General features: G+C 39.8%; 2 protein-coding genes and 1 pseudogene across 3 annotated transcripts in view; 1 reads left to right on the top strand and 2 right to left on the bottom strand.

The window, feature by feature from the left end:
• Positions 1–4,336, bottom strand: part of LOC138918323 (heparan sulfate glucosamine 3-O-sulfotransferase 4-like) — a 134,490-nt gene extending 130,154 nt beyond the window's left edge. For both annotated transcript variants that reach the window (XM_070239371.1, XM_070239367.1), the window contains exon 1: positions 4,049–4,336. The gene's annotated coding sequence lies outside the window, so the exon portion shown is untranslated. The remainder of the gene's footprint in view (positions 1–4,048) is intronic.
• On the bottom strand, positions 67–27,170 carry LOC138918322 (ATP-binding cassette sub-family D member 2-like). The gene is made up of 9 exons (XM_070239343.1): positions 27,031–27,170; positions 24,498–24,601; positions 21,152–22,507; positions 19,425–19,605; positions 10,865–10,986; positions 7,327–7,495; positions 6,495–6,589; positions 5,617–5,652; positions 67–202 (listed from the first exon to the last, which is right to left on the bottom strand). The coding sequence occupies exons 3-8, from the start codon at positions 22,178–22,180 to the stop codon at positions 5,650–5,652; spliced, it is 1,599 nt and encodes a 532-aa protein (XP_070095444.1). The 5' UTR covers positions 22,181–22,507; positions 24,498–24,601; positions 27,031–27,170; the 3' UTR covers positions 67–202; positions 5,617–5,649.
• A 378-nt stretch (positions 27,171–27,548) lies between these two features.
• LOC138918607 (regulator of DNA class I crossover intermediates 1-like) overlaps positions 27,549–27,711 on the top strand; it is a 71,653-nt pseudogene continuing 71,490 nt past the window's right edge.

The raw sequence follows: 27,711 nt of genomic DNA, 5'->3' as shown, positions 1-27,711 counted from the left end.
CCGCTCCGGCGGTGGACTGCGGACAGCGACGGGGACACCCTCCTGGGAGAACTCCCGCGGCCCCGCCCACACGCTTCGGACCTTCGCGGAGCCGGAAGGTGCGCTGACAGGGACGCAGGGTCCCCGCTACGCTCGCTCTCGGGGAACTGCAGCCTCCTCCCTCGGCTTTCACTTGAACGTCAGACCCGAAACCATGCAACGTCTGCAAGCAAACATAGGCAGTGTGCTCTTTGACATCAGTCTTAGCAGCCTATTTTCAAGTACCACGTCTGACTGGGCAATGGAAACAAAATACAAAATGAACAAACGGGACTACATCAAAGTCAAAAAACATCCTCTGCACCGCAAAGGAGACCATCCACAAAACCAAAACACAACCTAACAACTGGGAGAAGATTCTGGCAAACCGTATGTCGGATAAGGGGTTAATATCCAAAACACAGAAAGAACTCATACACCTCAACAGCAAAAAAAATCAACAACCCAATTGAAAAGGCGGGCAAAAGATCTGAGCAGTGATTTCTCCAAAGAAGGTATACGGATGGCCAACAGGCATATGGAAAGGGACTCAACATCCTTAGCCATCAGAGAAATGCAAATCACAACTACAAGGAGATGTCACCTTACTCTGGTCAGAATGGCTCTAATTAACAAGACAAGAGACAAGGGTCGGAGAGGATGTGCAGAGAAGGGAACTCTCCTGCACTGCTGGTGGGAGGGCAGACTGGTGCAGCCACTATGGAAAGCAGTATGGAGTATCCTCAGAAAACTAAGAAGACATCTACCATATGTATGATCCAGCTAGCCCACTGCTGGCTATTCATCCAAAGAACTTGAAAACACCAATGCAGAAAGACACATGCACCCCTAGGTTCACTGCAGCATTATTCACAACAGCCAAAACTTGGAAGCAACCTAGGTGCCCATCAAGGGAAGAATGGATCAAGAAGATGTGGGATGTATACACAATGGAATGCCACTCGGCCCTAAGAAATGATGAGATCCGGCCATTTGTGACAACGCGGATGGACCTTGAGGGTATTATGTGAAGTGAAATAAATCAGAGGGAGAAAGTCAAACACCGTGTGATCTCACTCATAAGGAGAAGATAAAAACAACGACAAACGCACACAGAGCAAAGGAGATTGGATTGGTGGTTACCATAGGGGGAGGGGGGAGGGGAGAGAGCCAAAGGGGTGATGAGGCTCACATGTGAGGTGACGGACTATCATTAGTTTTCGGGTGGTGAACACGATGTAATCTACACAGAATTCAAAATATATTACAACGTACATCTGAAAGCCATATCATCTTAGGATCCACTGTTACTGCAATAAAATAAAATAAAATAAAATAAAATAAAATAAAAAAGTGTAGGAGCCTCAAGAGGCTAACAGGCTTTTGAAAAGTTATTCCAGGGATTTTTATGGCTTAGCTCAGGGCGGCAGACACCAGCCTGAGACACAGCTGTGACACAGCCACTAACTTCAACTAAACTATATTCCGACTGGAGGGAAAGCAAAACAAACTACTGTAATCATAATTGATTGAAGGCTTCACTTTGTGCCAGATCCTGTGCCGACTGCTTTGCACCAACTGTCTCATTTAATCCTCACATCCAAAAGGCAGGTTACCGTTATTCTCCCCATTGTCAAGGTGAGGAGGCGGAAGCAGAAAGATGGCAACCTGCCTGGAATTCACAGAAGGATTCTCCAGGTAATGACATGACTTTTGGACAAGATTTCAAGGTTTAACACATTACAGTGCAGATGCAGATCCCAGCATCACAGAACGTGAAAAACACTGAGTCCTGCCAAATGGATTAAAACACTAACTATGGAGCCTCACAATCTCTTGGCCTGTTTTCTCAGATGAGGGAAAGCCCAGCGTGAAAAACCGTTGATGAGATGTCTGCAGAGGTGGACTACGTCTGGTCTTTAAAGCCGGGAACTATCCCAGTAGATTCTGAGTCAGTGGGTCCAGAGTAGGCCTTGAGCGTCTCTGTTCTTTTCCAAAGCCCCACAGGCTACACTTCCGTGCCCTTGGAGTTGGGAAGTACAGTCATGCCCTACATCGGGACGTTTCAGTCAACAACGGGGGTCCCATCAGATTAGTCCCATATGGCCTAGGTGTGTAGGAGGCTCTGCCATCCAGGTTTAGGAACTCCGTGGTGTCGGCAAGGTCTCGAGACTGCCTGACCATGACACACTCCTCAGAACTTATCCCCACTGTTAAGCAAAGCATGACTATACTGCCTTGGATTCTCCACGGTCCCAGACCCTGCACTGTTTAGATGACTGCACACGCAGAGGGCACCTCGTCTGAGGCAGAGAGCAGCTGGAATCACAAAAGCTCTCGACAGAGAGTCAAGGAAAGGCGTGCTCTGCTTACACGACTCTCTACTTTTCTCTGGGTCTGAACCATTTCATAGCTAATCTGCTTTTTTTAACCGAGCAGCTTTGCCAAAAAAAAAAAAAAAACGTTACCAACAAACACTAAACAAACCAATATAAAGAATACATATTAAATAAGCCTAACCCTACTATACTACTGGCTTTTATTTCCCTGGGATAATTTGGACAGCATTAGATGGTTTTACTAAGAGCAGCCTCGTCGAGGGAGAGTATTTCTAATTCCACAGTGCTGCAGATGCTGTCAGTAGCAACTGCAAGCCGGAAAGGAAACAAAACACAGTTGGGTGTAATCCATTCAAGTTCACACGTTTCACCAGGGACAGCCTCCAAGCCTTTAATACTTAGGTATGCATTTATCCATTTCTTTAATCAACCACTACTAACGCCTACTAAAGGCCAGACACTGCTCTAAGTACTCTACGGATATGAAATATCCTCTCACCTTTACACTCACCTATGGAGTGTGTATGATAATCATCCCCGTTTTACAGATCAGGAAACTGACACACAGAATGGTACAGTAACTTGCCCAAGTTCACACAGCCCGTAGGTGGCAGAGCCAGGACCCATTTGACAGAGTCTGGCTCCAGAGGCCACGTTCTGAATCACCACGCTTAGTCTCCAAAAACCTAGAGGAAGCGCCAGCCTCAATGGAAAAGTTTTGTTTTCCCCACCCTACAGTCCCTACGCGGCGGCCCCAGTCTCCAGGGCGTTCTTTCAGCTCCTCTGACAGGCCATCCTCCTCCCTTGCCCTGTCCCAACACTCTCCCGCACAAGTCCTCCTTGTCTTTTAGGCCTCTGCTCTCAGCTTCAACATCACTGCCTAAGTCACAAAGTCTAACAGTAAAATGCCGTCTTTCTCAACACTCAACACAAAATTGCTTTTACGTATCTCCTAGGTAATTGGTTGCTGCCTGTCTGTCCTTTCCAACCAGGCTGTGAGGTCCAGTACGTCAAACACCCTGTCAGTCTTGCCCACCAAGTGTCCAGACCACTAACACGCACCGACCCGAGGAAAGGAAGTCCCAAAGTCAACTCTCCAGACTTTCTGTGGAAGGAGGGAACGAACGGAACACCCTCCAGCCTCACGCTTTCTTTGCCAGACTTTCAAGTGTGGGACACATACCTGTGCTCACAATGCTCCCCGGACAGACCCCACTGCACCCCTAACAGGCAGACTTCTGCCCAGTCAAGGCCTTTGGAAAGCACTGGCTCTGCACACGAATATTATGCGGCCCTCCACAGGCCACTTCCCCTGAACCGGCCTGAGCTTCAGGCCCACAACAGGCTTCGTGAAAACCCCAACGGAACGTAGCCTCGAAAAGAGGGAGACCCGCACTCCTCAGAACGCCTCGAGACCAGTGTCCTTATCGACTTCGCGTCTGTCCTTCCAAGGAGCCAAGACCACGGGGGGCGCTTCAGCGCCCGACTCCCGGGCACCGCACGCCCAGGCTGGCCCCGTGCCCGGCACACACCGCCCGTTCCACGAACGCCTCAAGCGCACGAAGAGACCCCCTCGCTCCCCGCGCCGCACAGCTGTCCCGCGACCTGACGGGCACCTCTTGGCGCACAAGCCTATTCCTCAGGGACACGCTCCCCTCCCACCAGCCCCCAGGCCCACGCCCCCCAGGTACCTCTCTCAGATGGAATCCTCTTCGCAGGCGCCCTGGTCGTCCATGTCCGGCGAGCAGGAAGAGCGGGAGCTGAAGGAGGGCCTCCTCAGGCTAGCGGCCGTGGCTGTGGAGGGCCCGGGCTGCTGTGCCCAGCGGGGACACGGAGCGGCGTCCACGGACGCCGGGGAACGGAAGAGCCCGGCCCACGAGAGAGCAGCACAGCACGGCCGGACTCCGCCGGGCTCGGCTCTGGGCAGGCAGGCGCGGCTCGCCGACGCCTCCCCGGATGGCGGCCCAGCAGCCGTGCGCGCTCCCAGCGCGCGCCGCCGCCCAGAGGCTCCCTGACCGCTGCCCCGCCCCCCCATGCGGTGGACTGCGTACAGGGACAGGGACACCCTCCTGGGAGAACTCCTGAGGCCCCGCCCACACGCTCGCTCTCGGGGAACTGCAGCCTCCTTGGGTCTGACTTGAATGCCACACCCGAAACCATGCAACGTCCAGAAGAAAACATAGGCAGTATGCCCTTTGACACTAGTCTTAGCAGCCTATTTTCAAGTACCATGTCTGACTGGGCAATGGAAGCAAAGTGCAAAATGAACAAACCGGACTACATCAAAGTGAAAAAAAATCTTCTGCACGGCAAAGGAAACCATCCACAAAACCAAAACACAACCTAACAACTGGGAGAAGATACTTGCAAACCATATATCGGATAAGGGGTTTATATCCAAAACACAGAAAGAACTCCAACAGCTCAACAACAACAAAAACTCAACAACCCCATTAAAAAGACGGGCAAAAGATCTGAGCAGTGACTTCTCCAAAGAAGGTATACGGATGGCCAACAGGCATATGGAAAGGGACTCAACATCATTAGCGATCAGAGGAAGGCAAATCACAACTACAAGGAGAGGTCACCTTCCTCTGGTCAGAATGGCTCTAATTAACAAGACAGGAGACAAGTGTCGGAGAGGATGTGGAGAGAAAGGAACTCTCCTATACTGCTGGTGGGAGTGCAGACTGGTGCAGCCACTATGGAAAGCCGTATGGAGTATCCTCAGAAAACTAAGAATACATCTACCATATGTATGATCCAGCTAGCCCACTGCTGGGTATTTATCTAAAGAACTGGAAAACACCAATGCAGAAAGACACATGCACCCCTAGGTTCACTGCAGCATTATTCACAACAGCCAAAACTTGGAAGCAACCTAGGTGCCCATCAAGGGAAGTAGGGACAGAGAAGATGTGGTATGTATACACAATGGAATGCTACTCAGCCCTAAGAAACGATGAGATCCGGCCATTTGTGACAACGTGGATGGACCTTGAGGGTATTATGTGAAGTGAAATAAATCAGAGGGAGAAAGTCAAACACCGTGTGATCTCACTCATAAGTACATGATAAAAACAATGACGAACACGCACAGAGCAACGGAGATTGGATTGGTGGTTACTGTAGGGGGAGGGGGGAGGGGAGAGAGCATAAGGGGCGATGAGGCTCACATGTGAGGTGACGGACTATAATTAGTTTTGGGGCGGTGAACACGATGTAATGTACACAGAATTTGAAATGTATTACAACGTACCTCTGGAAAGCTACGTGATGTTAGAATCCACTGTCACTGCAATAAAGTAAAATAAAATAAAATAAAACAAAATAAAGCAAAATAAAATAAAGAAGTGTAGGAGCCTCAAGAGGCTAACAGGCTTTTGAAAAGTTATTCCAGGGATTTTTACGGCTTGGCTCAGGGCGGCAGACACCAGCCTGAGACACAGCTGTGACATAGCCACTAACTCCAACTCAACGATATTCCGACTGGAGGGAAGTCAAAACTACTGTAATCATAATTGATTGAAGGCTTCACTTTGTGCCAGATCCTGCGCCGACTGCTTTGCACCAACTGTCTCATTTAATCCTCACATCCAAAAGGCAGGTTACCGTTATTCTCCCCATTGTAAAGGTGAGGAGGCGGAAGCAGAAAGATGGCAACCTACCTGGAATTCACAGAAGGATTCTCTAGGTAATGACATGACTTTTGGACAAGACTTAAAGGTTTAACACATGACAGTGAAGACGCAGATCCCAGTATCACAGAACGTGAAAAACACTGAGTCCTGCCAAATGGATTAAAACACTAATTATGGATCCTCACAATCTCTTGGCCTGTCTTTTCAGGTGAGGGAAAACCCGGTGTGAAAAACCGTTTAGGAACCTTGTATAGGCTCTCAGTGAACTGTAATTTTAATTTTCAACCTGGCAATAAAGCAGTAGACATCAAATTTCTCTTTCTTTCTGCCTTCTGAGGAATTAACTGCTTCTCTAATTGAGCCACTGTGCATACCTTCCTTGATTTCCCCTCCTTTCCATATGCTCCTCCATGTATTTAACAAATGTACATGAATTCTGTGTTGTTTTTTATTAGTGTGATGGCAACAAGCAGAAGATTTTTGAATATCATCTTACTTTGAAGTTTAGCCTGGAAGCCACCACTTCTCCCGTTGGTGTAGGTATGGGAACATTTTCGCAAATAATTCCATGATCCACATCAATAACTTCTCCTATAAGTTAAGGAACGACTTAAGTTACAAAAGCTATCACACGTTATTCTTAACTACGTAAATAACTTAAAGTATAATGCAACATAGATAAATTCGTTATAAAGATAATTCACAGTAACAAATCAGAAAACCAAGTGAAATATAGATATCTATATCTAAAGAAAAGTTTAACGTAAATTTGGACATTTTGACACATCTACTTGGAAAATCTTTCTCAGAAACATTACTTACCAATAATCTAATGTCAACATCATAATGAGAGCAAAGCTAAACTCTATCTGATATAACCCAGCCATACTCTTTACAACTACTTGTTTCTCTAAATTAACCTTTCTTACAGAAAAAACACGGTGCCCCAGAAAGGGAATTAAGACATTTATATATAATTTTTAAAAATATGATAACCAAATAAGTTTAAAAACATAGGATGATGAAGAACAATATGACATTAGTTCTAATTCTGTTATTTGATTTTTAAAAGCAAACAATTCATTCTGCCATATGTGCAGTTTCCAAAAATAATTCTAGAAATTTTGTTCTAAATAAAGGTAACAATTTTTTTTTAATGGTAATGTTAGTCACCACTCCTCAGACTGCAATACTAAGTTTAGGAATAACTATTTAAATAAATAAATGTTGGTTTCTTTTATCTGTTAAAGACTAGCTTCTAAAAAACTTTAGTTCTGTTGATAAACACTTAAATACAGGAAAAATACAAAAACATTTGAGTCTAATACCTTTGATTTCCAACGTATCACTGAGGGAGAATTCTATGTTAGCTCCATTCTTGCTATGGTTTTCAGACTCTTGCATGACAGCAGTTCTCTTATAAATGCCTCTTTTCACTTCATCAAAGACCCAAAACATATTGTACACTCGGGCAGTATAGCCTGCTAATTCAGTGATCTAAAACCAACACAGAGAAATAAAATAGAGTTAATATACTCAAGACAGGCTTAAAAAAATATGCAATCATATAAGCTTTTTGATTTAATGTTAAAGATCCTATTTTATTATACATGAAAAATAAATAACATATCTGATAACTAAAACAAGTAACAGTAAAAAGCTTATCAAGATAGCAACATAGCAACGTGTCAATGTAAGTTTGATTGGGATTATAAAACACATAAAAAATTATTCATTCAAGTCACGGTTAAAAACGAAATGTAAAGATTTCAGAATATTAGTGAGACTTAAAAATCTTTGGTCAAGGGGCTGGCCCCACGGCCAAGTGGTTAAGTTTTCACGCTCCACTTCAGCCGCCCAGGGTTTTGCTGGTTTGGATCCTGGGTGCAGACCTAGCACCGCTCATCAAGCCGTGCTGAGGTAGCATCGCACATAGCAGAACCAGAAGGACCTACAACTAGAATATACACTGTGTACTGGGGGGCTTTGGAGAGAAGGGAAAAAAAAGACTGGCAGCAGATGTTGGCTCAGGTACCGATCTTAAAAAAAACAACTCTTTTGGGGCCAGCCCCGGGGCCAAGTGGTTAAGTTTGTGCGCTCTGCTTCAGCGGCCTAGGGTTCACCAGTTGGAATCCTGGGCACAGACACGGCACTGCTCATGAAGCCATGCTGAGGCAGCGTTCCACATAGCACAACTAGAAGGACCCACAACTGAAAATACACAACTATGTACGGGGGGCTTTGGGCAGAAAAAGGAAAAAATAAAATCTTCATAAATAAATAAATCTTTAGTCAAATTTCTGATTTGACTCGTTTAAATGACAGATTTCATTTCCAGAAAATTAGAAATTTTGTGAAAAGCTTAAGTTCATTCAATGAAATTATGATCCTTTATTTTGATATCTTTTTTCAATTTAAAATAGGTTTTAAATAGAAGAAAAATACATATTTTTCTTATTAGAAATGAATGTTTCTGAGTCAAATTGATTGTCAAAATTCCTAAGCTTGGCAGAGAAAATATCCCTGCTAGAGGATACCAAAATTGGGAGTGAGCTCAGTGAAAAGCTTCAACTCCTTTTCAGTCCAAATTCCACAATTCAGCTTCTTTTCAAGCCAAACATGATTTATATGCCCAAAGAAAAACATTAAATATGACTGTTTTCTAGGTGAGATTAAAGATAAGATGAGATAAATCTCTGCTTTAGTCCATAAGGCTCAATAGAGTGGTACCTTGCTCCTATCCTGCCAGTGATCCAATTTAGGCTGAATCTCCTGCTGTTTTTCTATTAAAAGAACACCTTGTTGTCAGGGTACTGTGAAAGGTGACTCATCTCCTGTCAAGACCATCTTTCTCAGTGAAAAGGAAAGCACAAAAACCATTCCCTTACAGAAATGTTTACTAGGAAACTGGAACCAGTAAGCGAGGCAGGTCACTAGTAAAGGTCTCTTAAACAATAAATTGTGGAATAACACAACAATGCTGACATTTGTGTAAGATTTTTGTGTGTGCAAAACAAGCAGTAAAAGAGTGCATATTACTGTCAAAAGCTTTCTACCGTGTTTCTACTGTGTGAGAGGTCTGTAGCTGGATTGGTATCGCATTTCTATATGTTAATGTTATAGCTATTTAAAGGGTAATTTCTCAAATGTTATCCACAAAAATCTCCTGAGTTCTCAAGCAGAGGAAAACAGAGCTAAGGACTAACAAAATATGGATTCAAAAGAAACCTGGCTAAATATATTTGCATAAAAAAATAAAAAGTCCAAAACCAAATGTAGAGGTCAATTAAAGAAAAGCAGGAGGCAAGGAGTTAGTAGACCAGGATGCAGGGTGGAGTGGGCCAAGAGTGTCTGAAAAAACCTGAGAATGTGACTGTGGACAAACTACTTTGGGATATAAGACAGGGGGTTTGCCCTTGAACTCTAACTCTAAAAAGGACCCTTGCTCCCTCTGGAGCTAGCAGAGAATGCATGATGCTTTCATGTGCTGTCATAGCAGCAATAAGATTCTTTAGAAGTGAACATTCTGTGATTCAAAGCACAGTCAGCCAAAATAAAGCAAAATGCAATCAGTTTTTGTGTCGGAGACAATGTAGAAAAACTAATTGATATTCTTTCTGTGACTTAGATACCAAAGTATTTTAATGTGAGATGGCTAAAATTTTGATTTGTCATTTAATTTTAATAAGTAATTTATTAATCAAAAAACCTATCCTCAAAACTGTGTCTTCAGATTATCAAAATTACTATTTGAAAAATTTTTTAAAATTGAGTTGGTTTGGTACGTGGCCCTAAACAACTGGTTTTACTTTTATTTTTTTAACCCAATTCAAGAAATCAGTTGTTGAATGAGACTGAAAAGTTTTGTGGGTAAATCACAAACTTTGTAACTCTTTTATATGGCTTATTCGAGGCTGATTTAATAGGCAGCTAAATTTATAAAGATGCTCTGGCAATTTATATTGATACAAAAGCCACAAGAGTAATTAATAGTGAGAATGTCTGTCCATGGGAATATTATGTAACATCTGAACTGAATAAAATGATTTCCAGTCTTAACACTGTGATATCTGCAGGTCTTATTACCATTCTTTCAGCAAGTATTTATCGACCACGTACAACATCCCAAGCATTAAAATGGATATTAAGAATGTAAAGCTGAGTAAGACAGTTCCTGCTTTCCACTCAGGGCCTGGTGCAGGGGATAGTAAATTACAATGTGGTAAAGCACCAGGTGTACTGTGAACACAGAGAAGGTAGAGCCAGAGTCTGCAACGAAGGCGGGAAGAAGGTGGAATCACAAGAGGGTTTTAGAGGTGGTTGGTGAGGCTTGACTTGTCATGAAGGATGAGTAAAAGTTTGCAAGGTATATAAGTAATATTATTGGCTAACATTTAGTGACTGCTTAATATGTATTGTTTTAAACATTCTACATGTATTAACTCACAACAACCCTACAAAGTCAATGCTATCATCATCCTTATTTCACAGATGATGAAACAGACACAGACAGGTTAAGGAATTTGAGTAAGTTCATATAATTTGTGAATACTGGAGCAAGAATTTAAATTTAGGCACTCTGGCTCCAGAATCCACACCTAGGGGTGTGGGTTTTTTTTTTTTTTAATTAAAAACAAATACGTCATACTATAGACAGAAAAAGAGGAGCTATAATTGAAAGTGTAAAAATTAAAGGGTATTAGCAGCAATATACTTGGGAGGGCTGCCTTTTATCTTGATTATACTCTTAGCAATGTTTGGTAGAGAAAAATGTTTCCAAAATACTAAGTATATCTTGTAATTTACATTTTGCTTGATTTTCATATATCTTATTTTAATCAAATTGATGACGAGAAATGCAAGTACCTCTTTGTATGAAGACATAATGCTTTCAATAGCATCAGCTCCAGAGGCCAATAAATTTCGAGCAGTAGTAAAGGCTTCTGTCCGTTCACTAACCATAGCTTGTTTGGGGCCATCCTCTAGATCTAAAAGCAAATTACAAAACTATTGAATTTTTTCAAGTAACTAAATGTTTTATTTTATACAGATGAAATTGTGGCCAAAACAACCACATGTAAATTTTTCATTAGTACCAGCAATTTCCTAGAAATTTAATGAATTATTGAAAATACAATATTTGTACGAGATTTTATTTAAAGCTTTCTTTTGTTTCATTATTTTTTTAGAAGGAGATTTGGAACAAAATTCTATAGGAATTATGACTATTTTCATTTAGCATTCTTTTAACTTTTTCCAAATTCAACTCCCTGCCCTTATTACAGCTAGGCAATCAAATACTATGGATTTGGTCAATAAAATACTACTAATAGGAATACAAGCAAATATTTCTAGTGTAGTTCCTTTAATAGAAATGCAAGTTAGCTGACCCTCATAATCCAGCCTCTGTCTACCTGTTTCAATCAACCCTCACTCTACAGTCTAGCGGCAGCCCAAACATGCAATACTCTATTTATCCTCTGCTATTTGCATACATGATTTCTTCTGACTTCAATATACTTCTCTTCCTTCTTTGTCTAGCTCTTTCTTCAAGAGTTAACTCTTTAGTAAAGGTTTCCCTGGAAACTTTTGCTGGCCTTTCCAATGGACTTTAAGTTTCTTAAGGGTCAAGAATGTGTGTTTTATTCTTTATTCCTAGTACTCAGCAGAGTCTCCAGCACATAGTACTCCTTAATGTGTATTGAATGGATGCATGGATGCATGGATGGGATGGATAGATGAATGAACATCCTAAATTACTGTCAATGCAGAATTACGGTTAAGAGGAGTCAGACTAGGTTTGAATCCAGGCTTTACTACTTATTGGCAGGTAGTAAGGTAAGTAGAACTTGCCACTTATCCTCTCCATGCCTATTTTCTCATTTGTAAATGAGGGAGACAATAATACTATCTCAGACAATTCTATCTCAAAGAGTTGTTTTAAGGTGAAATACAAATGAAGTGTTAGTCTAATCTATGGCCTATAATAAGTTCTCTAAATATTAGCTGTTATTATTTTCTCTAGTTATTATCGCATATCTATTTAATTTAGTCTCATTCTTCAAAATTATTCTCTCCAAGTCATTACTTTAATCTTTCCAACAATTTGAGTCTCTATCTGGCCCGTCTATAGATTATTTCCAAAGTTCTAAATTAAATGCTGAAAATTAATGAAGAAATTAGAGTGATATAGATAGTCATAGTCTAACTTTGATATTTATTGTTCTCTGATTTATCTCAGTGCAAAGGTTTTTTTTTCTCCATATCAGTGCAAATATTTAACTTGTGCCCTATTATGACTACCAGATAATTTCATATTTACTTGCTCACAGACAGCTCAGCTGGGTTTGAAAGAGATCCACGTATAATATAAGGTAAAATGCACTCAGCAGATATTTACTGAACACCTAGATATGCAAGAAATTAGGCAAGGTGCTATAGGACATGCAAGGATAAATGTGATTTTCAGACTCTTTCCTTAGGGAGCCTACAGTTTGGTAGGAGAGAGAAGATAAGTTCCCAAATAACTATGCAGGGCAGCCTATGAAGAGAGTTAATGGGAGGTGTTTAGAGGAGGCAAAGATCATTTCTTGCTGCAAGAGACAGGAAATGCTTCATGGAGGAGTAGACTGTGAGTGAGGCCTTGAAGACCACATATAATTTCAATAGATCATAAGTATAGTATAAGCAACAGGACAGAGAAGGGAAACTTCAAGCAATGCCAACTGAATGATAAACAGTCTGATCAAGTTACAGCATGGGTTGGTGTCAGGCACTGATTTCACCAGAGTATGAGAATCACCATGAGTTCATGGGGCCCTTTTACAATAGTCTAGGGGCCACCCAGTGGCCAAGTGGTTAAGTTCCTGAGCTCCACTTTGGCAGCCCAGGGTTTCGCTGGTTGGGATCCTGGGCGCGGACACGGCACTGCTCAGCAGGCCACGCTGAGGTGGTGTCCCACATAGCACAGCCAGAGTCACTCACAACTAGAATATACAAGTATGTACTGGGGGGTTTTGCGGAGGAGAAGAAGAAGAATGTAAAAAAGAAGATTGGCAACAGTTGTTAGCTCAGGTGCCAATCTTTAAAAAAAAAAAGAGGACAAATAGTCCAATGTGGTTCCTCCTAGCCCTACTGTTGTCACTGCTCTAGAGGACTCCTGTTAGCCCCCTTGAAGTGAGTGAGTTTCCCTGAGGAATGATAAAAGAAAGGCTTTGAGTGCTGGTATAAGTGAGGAGTGAAAAATGTGATTGAATAAATAGACTGGAAACAGAATGTAGATATTCTTACATTTAAATGTGTGACAAAATTTAGATAGACACAAAAAAATTACCGAAAGATTCTCAGCAAGCTACCAAAATAGTGAATTGCTGAATCAGTTAAAGCACTAAGAATAGTTTTGGCTCATAGAGAATCTGGCTGGTGATCTAAAATAATCATGGGATTTTATGAATTTGGGTTAAAAGCGGTTTAAATAGTAGCTTTTACTGACAGTCTCTGTTAAGAAGTAAAAACACTAGCACAGATGAACTGGTGTTTGACATGGCATGGTACTTTCCACGTCGCTTTAGCAGATTAATGCCTATTGGGTTTTCTTCGTGCTTTTAGCAACAAAATTACAAATAGCTCTGGACAGATTTCATTTGACTTTTATTCTACGGATTGTTCTTTGGAAAGTACTGTGAGAGCAGTGCCGGTAGTATTTTGCCATGCACACAACAGCCAACTGCATAGCCTCTGTGAGAAGGGTACATTCCTCAGTGTCAGAGATATAAATTCATGACCTAAAGCACTCACCTATTTTGTATCCCAGATCAACACATTTTATCTTCCTCACCAAATATTTTGAATACGTTGTCAAAAGTGCCTCACTTAAGGATTTAATATTTAACATTATATCTTCTCATTTTACTCCTATTTTCAGCTCTGCTAATAAAAGGATATATTGAAACACGGTCACATCTGTTGCTATTTCACTGAAAAGGTGAGAAAGGATTTAAAACTAAGGTTATGTAATACATTTGTCAAAACCCATAGAACTGTATAATACAAAGAGTGAATCCTAATGTAAACTATGGACTTCAGTTACTAATGTATAAATATTGGTTCATCCCTTATAACAAAGGTATCACATTAATACAAGATGTAAATAACAAGGGAAATTATGGGAGTAGGGGAAATTTGGGAACTGAACACTTTCTGCTTAATTTTTCTGTAAACCTAAAACTATTCTAAAGAAAATTGTCTATTAATTTTTTAAAAATTAAAAAAGCAGGCTACCCTTCTGTACTTTTTTCTTTGGACTTATAATCTGAGTTTACTTCTTGTCATTTATGTTTTATCTTTGCCACCTTGACAAATCTCAATCTTACCCTACCTCATACCATATATAAACATCAATTCTAACTGATGATCTTAATGTGAAATGAAAAACCAATAAATTTCTAGAAGATAAAATAGGAGAGGGCCGGCCCAGTGGTGCAGTGGTTAAGTTGGCACATTCTGCTTCTCGATGGCCTGGGGTTCGCTGGTTCAGATCCCGGGTGCAGACATGGCACTGCTTGGCAAACGCCATGCTGTGGTAGGCGTCCCATGTATAAAGTAGAGGAAGATGGGCATGGATGTCAGCTCAGGGCTAGTCTTCCTCAGAAAAAAAAAGAGGAGGATTGGCAGTAGTTAGCTCAGGGCTAATCTTCCTCAAAAAAAAAAAAAAATAGGAGAATAACTCTATGACCTTGGGTTAGGCAAATATTTCTTAAACAGGACAAAAAAAGCACTAACAACAAAGAAAATGATTGATAAATTGAACTATATTAAAATTATGAACTTCTCTTAGACACTTAAGAGACTGAAAAGGCAAGAATAGAGTGGGAAAAGAGATTTGAGAGTGTGTGTGTCTGTGTGTGTGTGTCTGACAAACTACTCATTACAGAATACACAAGAGCTTTACAAATGAACAAGCGAAAACCAGATAAGCCAGTTTAAAAATGAAGAAAAAACTTATCGGTACTTCATAAAAAAGGCTATCCAAGTAGCCAATAAACAAATGAAAAGTGCTTAACCTCCTCAGTCATCAGAGAAATGCAAATTAAGACTACAATGAAGCACGCTTATACACTCATAAGAATGCCTAAAAGGAAAAAGACTCACATCAAACATTGACAAAGATGTGGAGCAACTAAAAATCTCTTACGTACTGCATGATACTATTTATATAAGGCTCAAAACCCACCAAATACTAATGAATGATCGGTAAAATGCCTGCCTTTGCTGTGGCATGGGGGCAGGGGCAGGAGGAAGTGGGGATGGGAGTAGGAGGCTGAAGATGAGGATAAGACTGCGAAGGGGTTTCTGGGATGGGAGCTTCTAGGATGAAGGTAAGGTTCTGTTTCTTCTCAGTGGTGCTTACGTGTATGGGTTGACTTTGTGACAGTTCACTGAGTGGTACACTAATGATTGTGCCGTTGTGGGCATGTATGTTATACTTTAAAAATTATAGCTCCTGACACAAATAGCTAATTACAGCTTAAAAGTATGTCTTTGATATGTACTGATAATTACTGTGACAATAATTGGTCAACAAGAGAGTAGTCATATGTAAACTGACCCAAATACAAAATTATATTTCAACAATTTGGCATTTGAATATGAGACATACTCCTGCAGCAGGAGCTATGGAGATCATCTTGTTGGAAGTACATTTTAGGAATACAATATCACCCATGTTATGAGGGTTATGGTAGAGTTCAGTTCCATTCCTAAGAGTGCTTTCAGTTGCTACTTCTGATGTGCCACCTCACGTTAGCAGATCAGCAACATGTGGATGCTACTGGCAGTGCTAGTGGCTTAGGTGCTCTCTTCACTGCCTGTCAGGTGTCTGTGATAAGGTCCGGCAGAAGGGACCTATAAGTAGCTTTCCCTGGCCTTGCCCAGAACTGCTTTTGATATGAAGAGAAGAAAAGTGGCCTATAACATTAAAAAATTGAGATACAGCTCCCAGGTAACTATTTTCTTGACATAATTTCAGTCTTTCTCTTAATACAAAGCAAAGAAAGGGGTAATGTCCTCTAAGAAAATACAATAGAAACTATATATAATTAACTATTTCAATGCCTCTAATTCAAGCATTAGCTCCCACGATTGCTTGGTCTCAAACTAAGTTAAGTCCCTTATAGACTAAGTTCCAATATAGCTAAATGGAGGTAGCGTGATGAAGGTAAGAAAAGTAACACACTAGGAATCACATAATGTCTTCTATCCTTATTGCTTCCACTAACCATCTGTGTGCCCTGAGGCAAAGCTGGGGCTCCAGACGGGATGACCTCTAAGCTCCTCATCTGAGTGAAAATGGCATGATTCCACATGCAATTTTGTAATGTGAACTTGAATATAAACATAATCCTGTCCTAACCATAAGATTTCACTTGAAGTTGTAGGTGGGTGGTATAACAAATCTACTACAAAACTATTTTTCTTTTCTCCTCCAAAAAAACTATGCAGGCTCTTCCTCCTATCTGCACTTTTACCTCTGACTTCCTAATCACTTTTAAATATCTTGCTCTCTTAACAACAATAATCGTGCCAGCAAATGTCTATTGAGCGTTTTCGATGAAGCAGGCATTGTTCTAAGTTTTACACATGTACTCTTCTTTAATCCTCCTAACAACCCTGCTATGATTTCTCCCATTTCAGAAATGAGGAAATTGAAGCACAAGAAGGTTAAATGACTTGCCCATAGTCATAGCCTAGTAAGCAAAAGAGTAAGCATTTGAACCCAGGCAATCTGATGCCAGAGCCCACATGGTAAGAATAGAATAAATATTAACAATGATCCACCTGAATTCTTACTACTTGCTGAGAACTGTTTCAAAGCACATTAAATACATTATATACAATTTCATAATTCTGTAAGATATATATTACTATACCTATGGTTAAGAGAGGAAAACTGAGGCATATAAAGTTTATGCAAATTTCTCAAGGATGGATAACTACTAAATAGCTGAGTCAAGATCTGAACAGTGGCCTGCTTCTTTATTGTATTGTCTTTTTTTCCTCTATCCTACTTTTTCTCCCTTTTCTCTTTGCCATTCTTCTCTCATTCATCCACTTTTCCCACCTATTTTTGCTTTAAAATATACAGTATCATGTATTTAATTCATCTCTAACATAAGGGACAACTCAGGGCATAAGTGTAAATTAAGACTGAAGATTAGATTAGAATATATGATATGTAATTCCAAGACCTAAAGCCTCAAAGATATATCATTATTTAGAAAAAATAATTTTGTATGAGTAAAACGCTAACAATATTTTCATGTGTTAAATCATTGTAGGTCAAATGTCTTTAGTAAATACGTACAAACATTATAAGCGTATATATAGTAACATTAGAAATTACAGAAGATATTGAAGCAGCTTCTCATAATAATGCTGTCATATGAATTTATTTTTTTCTTCTATGAAATTCTTATACTGCTTCTCTTTGTATAAAATCCTCTTTTGAAAAGAAGCTTTAAGAATTACTTTATTTTACTTGCATCACTGTGATTATCATAATTTCAATCTGAAATTTTAATGTTGTTTCTTTAATTTAATATGATATTTTCAGGATTTATTTTTACATATCTTATTACATCACCCATAGAAATAAGATTGTTAGATTCTTTGCATACACTGTTTACTTCTTACTGGTCTCTGTGGGGTTAATTTGTCACCATTAATAGCTGCATTTTCTCTGCTCTATGTTGAATACTCTGGGGTTTTGTACTAAGACCCGTGCTTCCAAGCACTAAGAGAACTACACCATAATCTTGTCATTGGTGTTGTCTCTATACGTTATATATGAACCTTTTAAAACATCCATAGACTTAGATTCACTATGAATATCTGATAATTTTGTTGTGTCTTACTAAAACTAATCTCAAGACCATAAATTTTTCTGTCATTTTTTTCTCCAATACTTTTTTGAAAAAGCCATTTATTTTATCTTATAATGAAAGGATTATGTCTAAAAATACTATTACTAACAACACCTTATTCAATATAAACTTTTTAAATGATTTTTTAAAAAATAAAACTTTGAAAACATAAAAATAGATAAAATTCAGTTTCCCAGTGGTCTAAACACAGTATTAGACAGTTGAGTTGTGGAGTATATTTGGTATATCTATAGTCTTATCACATGGGATTGACAAATTCCAATTTACTAAAATGAACAATTTTAGGGTAAGAATGACTCAAATTTGACAAGTTTTTTTGTAATAATTGGTTAAAGCATTGAAGCACTGTTTCAAAATATGAAAGTATAGGGTAATTTTTTTACTTGTTTTTATTTGATGACTTCAAACAAATAATTCTTAATTCTACACCAAAAATAGCCGTAAAATAGTGTGAATTCTGTTACCTTATTCTCAGTGTTGCCTTTTGTTTCCTAGGTAATAATTGTCACTCTGTATCAAGAACGTCAAGAGCATGCTCTGTACTTTATAAACATTATTCTGTTAAATCCTCCCAACAGTCCTCTGAAGCAGCCTTTCCAATTCTCGTTTTACAGATGAGGAAATGGAGGTTCAGAGTTTAATTAACATGACTAAGAGGATACAGGCAGGAAGAGGGAAAGCCAAGAGTTGAGCAAAGCTCTGTCTTACTACAAAGCCCATGCTTTTATTTAGTTACTTCAACACTAAGGCCAATTTTGACCAAGCGGTTTTTAAAGAGAAGGGGGAACGTTAAATTTTGGAGGAAGAGCAGAAAATGCTGCTACTTTAATTAACTCCCCTTTGTCTCTGCCCATTAAGACCCAAACTCCCATCTCAAGTATTACAAAACGTTTTAATATTGTTCTTGTTGTCCTTATCTTTCTTAGTTATCCGAAAGATGAAAAATGTTGGTAAAAACCACTGGGGTGGTGATAGCTAGAATTAGACAGGGGCAGCTTGACAACCCCTACCCCCACAATGCCACCAAATCATGCTACATAGGAGGTTTATCTATGTTACCTACAAGTAGAGGAGATCTTGTTCCATGGTGTGAAGCACTTCCTAAAACAATATTCCTAGTTGCCTAATGTAGTCAGCCAACTCTTCAAATCACAAAACAGGGCAGATCCAGTTATAGAATATTTATAGACTAAACACATGGGATGTGCAGAACTGAAGTTTAAAACACATGGAGAGAACTTACACTGCTTTTCAAGATATTAATTTGAAATATCTCACAACTGGAAAGGACTTTTGAGCCACTTATCTCCTTTCACATTGCAGGTATTATTATTGGATGTTGCAAAGTCTGCCTTTGTTTCTGACCATTAATGACCACAGAAAAATGGCTACATATTCTGTTTCACTCACACAAAACCAGCAGTGACACCTTCAAGAGAAATAATCCTAAACATATATTGAAGATTAAGCATAAATGTCATTACCACCATCTGCAAAGCCAGTTGCAGTGATAATAGGTACAGCCACCATAATCAGTCCACTGCTGCTCCAAACATACTTCATCAAGAACTGCTCTATCATGATGTACCACAAACGTTTGGATAAAATGAGGTTCATCTGATCGGCTAAAGCTTTGTAACTTTTCTGGAGTTGCTTCATTTCCACCTATAGAGGGAAAAAGAGGCAAGAACCCAGCATGAGTTATAAAAGTAAATATTGTATGTCTGAAGGCTTTCTTTAAAGATAGGTACACATTATTTTGTTTTACTTAGTATAGTATGATCTATGATTCTAACAACTAAAAAATACAGATTAATATAAGAATGAGTCATTATTATTTAATTTGGTCACACCTATACTATTGAAAAAAAACCATGATACTTAGTAAATATAAAGTACATGTCAGTGATTTATAATTTTTATTTCAAAATTACTTGCATGAGGTTAAAATTAAAAGATATTCTATAAGACATGAGTAAACAATGCTAGAACTTTATCCTTCTTGATCACACCAAAAATATTTGAAAATAAACACATGACACACATATGTGTAATTAGATTCCATTTTCGAACTAACTCAATTTGCTGGATTTTGTCTTAAATGCCGGAAGCCTACAGCATGCTATAATTTGAATCACTGAGTTTAATGATTCAAGAAGAATCACAGGTCAATATGACTAATACAACAACATATAAGGCCAATTTTCAAGGGGGAGTAGAAGTCCTAAATTTGCTTTAAATTTTCTTCTTCAGATTCCTACTACTGTAAACATTTGTCTTGATAACTAATGATGCTTCAAAAAGTAAAGAATTCTGCTTGGGAATTAAAATACCATTTCAACTTAAGAATACCTGAATATTTCATTTGTACTAAGTCATTTGTATTAAGATTTCAGATGCATCACCTTAAAAAATTTGGTCGTATTTAATATTCTGAGGTTACTTCAATGCTCTGGAAGTTTATGTAATTAGGCTAACTATTTTAGGGATCTGCTTAATGTCGAAAATCTTTAGTATTCAGAAATAACGTTCTGAAATTCCTTTTCTCCTCCTCATTTCTTCTCTAATCTTAGCTTTTCTCTCAAAGCCAGACAAAATTTCATTTCACTGCCTCTTTTTATTTGTGTCAAACATGGTGCTGAACATTAACTAAGAGTTGGAAATGCCATTTGTGAGACACACTCTCCTGCACTTCTTAGGACTGAGGACCCTCCATTGCTGACCAGGCATGCAAAATTGTTAAACTTGTCTTTCATGTAAAAGGACAGGGTTTTTTTTCCTCTTAAAAACAAAGGGCCCTCAATAATAACAACAAGAGAATACCATCCTAAATTTTCCATCTCAATGGACATGTGTTTACTCAGTTTCCAAACACATTTTCTTCTAATGTTCTACAACCAATTAGGATTTAAGTTTTAAGAAAATGCTTCAGAGATAATTCTGAGCATGTTTGGGTAACTGAGGCTAAGTAGACTGAGTGCTGAAAATTTTATTCTCATGAAACTTTAGAAAAGTTTGCACTCTATAATTCTTTAACAACTTGTGAGTAAAAAGGGTAAGGAAGCATACATTCTAGTACAGGTTTAGATGTCATAGGAGTCTAAAACGCTAAAGAAGTGGGTCCATCAACAGTACAACAGATGGTATCTAGCACTGCAGTGGCAGCTCGAACAGTCTCACATTTCACCCATCATCTTAATTTCTATCTTACCTTATGTCCTCTGTAAAAGGCAATTTCTTCAACATTGGCTATAATTCTGGAGTGCACATACCGCAAACAGCCTTTTCTATGAGCTTCTTCAGCCACCAATTTACCAAATTTGGGAGAGCAGGCTTTCAACACTGTAGCAGTGGCATATACCACAAGCCCTGCTAATAGGGTGGGCCCAATTGGGCTAGCTCCTCTGGATGGAGCAGTCTGGATGAGCGTATAGGAGGTCAGGTTTACATCTAAAATAGGTTTGGTCAGATTAGAATACAAGTGAGCCACAGATTGGGAGAACATCATAATATCCTCAGTAAGAGACTGGTCAGGGTTTGCCAGCCTCCCATCCATATTGATCACCTTATAATAAGTCTGATTTGTAAAATAGGTTTCACAGGCATGGTCTACTAGGCGAGTTCTGAAGGCCAAAGCCAGTTTGCACTCCAGGTACCTTATCGCACTGTTCACAGAGGCAGCAGGGATGGCAATCATAAGCCACTTGATTAATTTGATGATGAAAGCCAGTTTGCACTCCAGGTACCTTATCGCACTGTTCACAGAGGCAGCAGGGATGGCAATCATAAGCCACTTGATTAATTTGATGATGAAAGTCCGAGGCTTCTTTTCCACAATGCTTTTCACGATTTGTCCATCCAGACCAGCCACAGAGATAGACAGAAATGTTCTCGAGATCAGAGCCACCGAGTGGAGGCAGAGCCACCCTGTTTCAGTGGTCACAAGTTTTGGAAAGAGAATTTTCCGAAGTTCTAGTAGCTGTTTGAAAAAATCTGCATTCACTCCAGGCGAAGAATTTTTACAAGTGGTCTCGGTGCAATGCAGTATTTCTCTGTTCTCTGCAGTCGGGTAAGCTGCTTCTTTTCTCTTCCTGTGGCCAGATTGCTTTAAACGCTTGCTAATGATGGGATAGAGGGTTTTCAGAGCATATGCCGCAGCCACCAGGCAGGCAGCCCTTTTAGCAGCGCTCGATCTGGTCCATTTCACTCGATCAGCTGCTGCATTTAGCATATGTGTCATTTTCCCAATTACCCAAACCGGCTTCAAAAAGAATTGGTTTTAAAAGATCATGATCCATCGGAATCCCCAGCAAATGTTTCAGAAAGTCCTACAGCATTCCATAGTCCGCAGCATTTCTTCTCTTCTTTTCTTAAATTTTGCTTTTGTTTTTTTCAATTTTGTTCTGCTGTGACAGGTGCAGCGGAGCTCAGACTCCACCGCACCTACTGGGGATGATTCCCTCAGAAGCTCAAGCTGCACTAAGCTGCCCCAAGCTCCTCCCTCACAGGCCCCTCATTGGCTGTGTGGATGGTGGGACCTGGGAATCCTCGCCGCTTCCCTTTGAACCTTGAAAATGAGGAGAAAGCAAAGCGAATTACATCCTTAGGCAGGAGTCCAAAGAGTTAAATGTCTATTTTGGGAAAGGTCGAATCAGGGCAGCCGCGGGCGACAAAACCTGCCCCAGCTACTGAGGATGCTCAGCGTCACTTAGAAACGCACAGAAGTTTCAGAATATACATCACTCCTCTAAGGTTTTAGTAGATACCACAAGGGGAAGAGCAGAAAGAAAAGGAAATTTCCAAGCGCTATAAAACAAGATGAGGGAGAAGGAGCTAGGGAGACGAGGGAGGAGGGGCAAGAGGACCAACATGAAATGAATGTGAAAAGGATATGGAATGAACGTGAAAGGGTATGGACTGAATCTGAAAGGGAGAGAGAGGAAAGGGACAAGCGGGAGGGACACTGGAGAAAGCAAACTATCAAATACTTAGATCTGTTTTTCAGACCCATTTTATTTTATTTTTTCTGCCTGTGTTTCTCATGAAGTCCCAGAATCTATCAGACAAGTCGTAATTGAGGGCATATTTTGTAAATAAATAGGAGAGAAGTCTTCTGCATTATAGAAAATAGTTCTTTGCTATATCTCCATCTCTATGTTTACTTGTCCTTACAATAAAAATCTTCCAGCCCCACAACTGCTATTTTTAGCAATGGAGATCTGATGCACTGGTATTTATTTACAAGGTGACTATTGAATAAAAAAGAGCAGTGTTTCACTTCTACCACCCTCTTGTGTCCTTTAGATAGTTGTTACTTGGAGGTGTGTGACTTTATAACCTAAAGTTAACCATTTGGGAATCCAACTGGAGTTAGATGGTGGAAATAGCTTCTCTGGGACCTTTTTTGAGAGTTCTTTGTCTTTTGCAAACTTTTGTTTTGCTTGTTTTGTTTAGGCTTAGAGATAATCTATTGGCTACTTCCCACTTTGGTTATTTGATTCAAACAAAGAGTGTTAAAAAAATTTTCCCTACATCCCTAATGGAGGACTTAAACTGCTAAACAGTCAAGCAAAATTCTGCATACTTTTAAATATGTAAAATGTTTAGGTAAGGATGAGTGTGTTTTCGAATATGCAGAAGCATTTTTGCTTCCCCACACCCACCACCCCCCACAACATACATACACATTTCTAGTCAACTGGAAGCCTGGGAAGATATGCATTAAATTAGAACAGAGGTTGGCAAATTATAACCCAACCAGTGGGCCAAATTTGGCCTGCCACCTATTTTTTTATGGCCCTTGAGATAAGAACAGTTTTTACATTTTAAAATGGTTGAAAACACATCACAAGAATAATAATATTTTGTGGTGCATGAAAATTACATGAAATTTTTATTTCAGTGTCCATAAATAAAGTTTTATTGGAACACAGCCACACCCATTTATTTATTTACTTATTTTCTATGGCTTGCAAGCCACAGAGCCAGAGCTGGATAGATGAAACAGAGCCTAAAATATTCACTATCTGGCCCTCTTCAGAAGAAGTTTGCCAACCCTTGTGCTAGAATATAAAACCTGTTTCAGTGTTGAATGATCTTCATTATTCAGTTTACTGTGAATAAAGAACTATTCTCCTTTTCATAAGAAACAATAGCCTTAAACTTTTAAAACTCCTTTCCCATGTACCTATATGAATTTCAAGAATCATCACAGGTCTCTTTTCATTTGTTTGCATTCAACTCAGCAGATTGACTAATACATGAGTGGCAAATTCATGCAAATTTCTTTTATAGCTGGCCATATTAGCAGCACAATCTATCATTCATTCCATTGAGACTTTCTAAGTCTGTATGTACAGATCATAGTGTTATAGTGGTTATTTTCAAAATCTTTTATTCCTAATCTCATGTTTCTCATGTGTCAAAGTAAGGATCTCTTACCCTTATAAACTTTAATTCTTTATGTCACATCTCCTGACTGTGATAAGACAGGTGGAGGGCCAGGGTAAACTTAGCTGGGGGTGATAGGAGGATGTTCAGCCAGGCAGAACACTTACACAGAGGGTTACACCGGTCAGCAAGCAGCTGGCAGTCGAGGCAAGTGGCCTGCATCACTGGCATAGGACAGCCACATCAGGGGAGGAGCAGGGCAGTGGGAAATCTAGAAGCAAAGAAGGTTAGAGATCAAATCAGGCCTGCACTTAGTTGTAGGTAGGTCAGTTTATCAACTGATAATGAAGCTAGGGTATAGGAACAAGCTTTTATTGGCTTGAGTGAAAGACTTGTTAGAATGAGGAAAATAATCAAGATAGAAAGACAGAAATTTGGTTACCGGAATTGTGGTGCAGGGAAGGTTGGAGGCCAGTTACTAGAACTGGGGAAAAGGTTAATGTGAGATTTGACCTAATGATGAGCCACGTAAGTACAGATGTAACTATCACCATTTTAATTCCACTCCCACCCTTCACTCTACCCTACCCCCAAGAGTCAGGGTTGGTCCTAGCATCTGAGACCAAGCTCAAGACTTCAGGGAAGGCAGAGGAAGAATTCAAGATGATAGGAAAACAGATACATAATTCCAGTTGGAAATATATGCCATTTAAGTAAGAAACTAAGAATGTCAAGGTACTTCTTTCATTTTTTATATTGCCATGCAATTAAAGCAGAAAGAATGCTAATTTAGTTTGAATTTCAAACTAGGTGAGAAAAAAAGAGTGAAAAAAAGTCACTTGTTACTATAGTAAACATAATTCAGCCTAATTTCCACTCAATCTTCTCAACTTTACATGTGTTTATATGGGAAAGCATTAAAATTTTTCTTAAGAGAGGAGAAATAATCTTAAAAAAAGATCTTGAAAATGAATGAAAGTTAAAAAATAAGCAATGATTATCAAATTACTCTGTTCTCAAGTGTGATACTCTCAATGTCAGTGTCACAGTGGACATGACCAACAACCATGGAAGAGCAGGATTAAATAGACTTTATATATATATTAGAGACTATATATATACACATATATTAGGAAAACTACATGCTTTCTAAACAGTAAAACATCAGAAATAAATTTTTATAATAAAGAGACCTACATATATAAGTATATGAATAAAAATGTATAATGTAGATAATATGTATTATGTGTTTAGATAGTAAATCACCAGAGAGTAAATAATTTTTAGCAGTAAAGACAAATTAAGGTTTAAGTTTTGGGATGCATTTCCTTCTCAGCAAATGCTAAGTAGTATTTTATCTGTGCTGTATTCCTTTCTTGAACTGTTTCCTGACCCGAGATTACCTAATTGCCCTACTGGCCCTAAAATAGCACAGCATTTGACTCATTATCTACCAGTCATGCTAGCCTTATTCATGTGAGCCACAAACACAATGAAGATGAGATCTTAGGTCAATATTTCATCTGTTACAAATAACCACCTAATAACTGGTTCATAATGAAATGTCTTTTGCTGTGAAGGAAAACCCAGCAAATATCTTGTCTGAGGATGTATCTCATAGATTAATCTTTCCTTAGCCTAATTTACCACTTCCACTGCCTCTCTGTGACTGGGGAAGGAAAGCAGTGACTCTAGTCAGAGAGAAGACACAGTTCTATCCAGCTCCGACTTCTTGACTCTTCTCAACAGATTGGTCAACCTGTCCTTTATGTCTCTACCTATAGAATATATTTTAAAAGGTCAGTCAATCCTCTATAAAATTATTTTCCCCTTCTAGTTAATTTAGTTAATTTGTACCTGTTTCAAAATGTTGAAAGTAGGAAAGGCTAACGCACTGGGCCATTGCTTCTGACTCGACTGTATGGTTTAGGTACTGAAAAACGATGAGCTACTCCATGACGAAGACTAATTTGTTCTGAAATGCTATACTCACTTGGTTTAATTTAAACCAATGATAGATATACTTTGGTGAATTTTTGTGACAAAAATCAGTATTTCTATGATTAAACGATGTCTACCAGGGCACATAATCCTATTTTAGGCAACTATATTTTAGGCACTATTTCCCAATGAGTTAACAGAAAATGTATCATATTTGAAAATGAGAGATTGCCCAGATTAAAAATCTGGAAAACAATCATGACAATTGGGGAAAAAAAACCATTTTGTGCATTTGTTTGGTACAGGAGATTTCTAGTTTCTAACCAAAATATCATAGAACAGTGTGTAAGATAAACATTTTGTGAGGATATACAAACATAACACAGAAACGATCAGTAAAATCCAACTTTCGTTTTGAGATTTTTTTCGGTAAGGTGTTTAAAGTCTTTGGGTCTTTACAGCTAAACCCAGTTTTGATCAAGCTCTCTAAGAAACCCACAAAATGGTAAGTTACTACAGCGCAATATTTCTAATAAACAACTGTGTACTGAATATTGAAACTGCTCGTGAAAGATATTTAAAGGATTTGGATGTGGAGTGATGTGGGAATGGAAACATCATCTTGAGGATTACGGATCCATATCTTTGTTCTTGCCTTCTTTTTCTCCCCTCAGTCTGTTCTTTGACCTAAAAAAAAAAAAGGCTGAGACCTACAGCAAAGTAAATAAAACTATGGTGGGGGTGGTTTGAAACACTAACCCTGCGGCCACAGCCCGACACTTGATTTCTTGAGGGTTCCTTCGCCCGACCGGTTGAAACTGCTGTGTTCTTCCTCCTTCGGACGCGCTGCTTTCCCACGGCGTCCCCTGCGGCCCTATCAGGACAGCGTCGCCGCAGAAACCGCAGAGGCTGCCGGGAGAGCCGGAAGGAGCCTAACCAGGCCGCAAAGGCTGTAGGGAGGCTGGGCTATAGGCCCGTGGGCCGGAGAGGAGCGGGCTGAAACCGAGGAAGCTGTGGCTTAGCCCTGCACGGAGCCGTCTGAAGTGCAGCTGTCAGAACCCCAGTGTCTTCTCAGAAGTTTTGGGGAGATGAACTGGGTCGGGGCTCCCGGTGAGTCGTGCTGCTGGAGCTTGAGACTGTAGCCTTGCGTCCCTGGACGTACATTCCCGTCATGGCGCCTCTTTCCTAGGCCTCGGAGGGGAGGGCACAGCCTTGCCTGGGGGCAACTTGCTAGGAGAGGTCTTTTAATCTTCCCCAAGCGGGAGGACCCTAGCACCATGTCTCTGCTCTTAAACCGAAAGCAGCTCAGCTTTTCCCCCACTGTCTTTCCAAAAGCTTCACATGTGGGGCCCGCCGCGGGTGAGGTTCTCTGCTCTCCCTCCCCCGCCTCCCGGGTCCTCCTCCTCTAATGAGACCTCTGAGCAGCTGAGCCCTCTTCTC

Source organism: Equus caballus, chromosome 17 (genome assembly GCF_041296265.1).
Source record: "Equus caballus isolate H_3958 breed thoroughbred chromosome 17, TB-T2T, whole genome shotgun sequence".
Lineage (NCBI taxonomy): Eukaryota > Metazoa > Chordata > Mammalia > Perissodactyla > Equidae > Equus > Equus caballus.
This window is presented reverse-complemented; position numbering and strand designations above follow the sequence as displayed.

Bases quoted from the DNA above. Each gene is read 5' to 3' on its own strand.
- LOC138918322 (XM_070239343.1), bottom strand. From the start codon at position 22,180: ATGACACATATGCTAAATGCAGCAGCTGATCGAGTGAAATGGACCAGA. The intron at 10,987-19,424 runs GTAATGACATTT...ATTTGCTTTTAG, and splicing joins AACTGGCTTTGCAGATGGTG to ATCTAGAGGATGGCCCCAAA. The intron at 7,496-10,864 runs GTACTTGCATTT...TGTTGGTTTTAG, and splicing joins TTATGTCTTCATACAAAGAG to ATCACTGAATTAGCAGGCTA.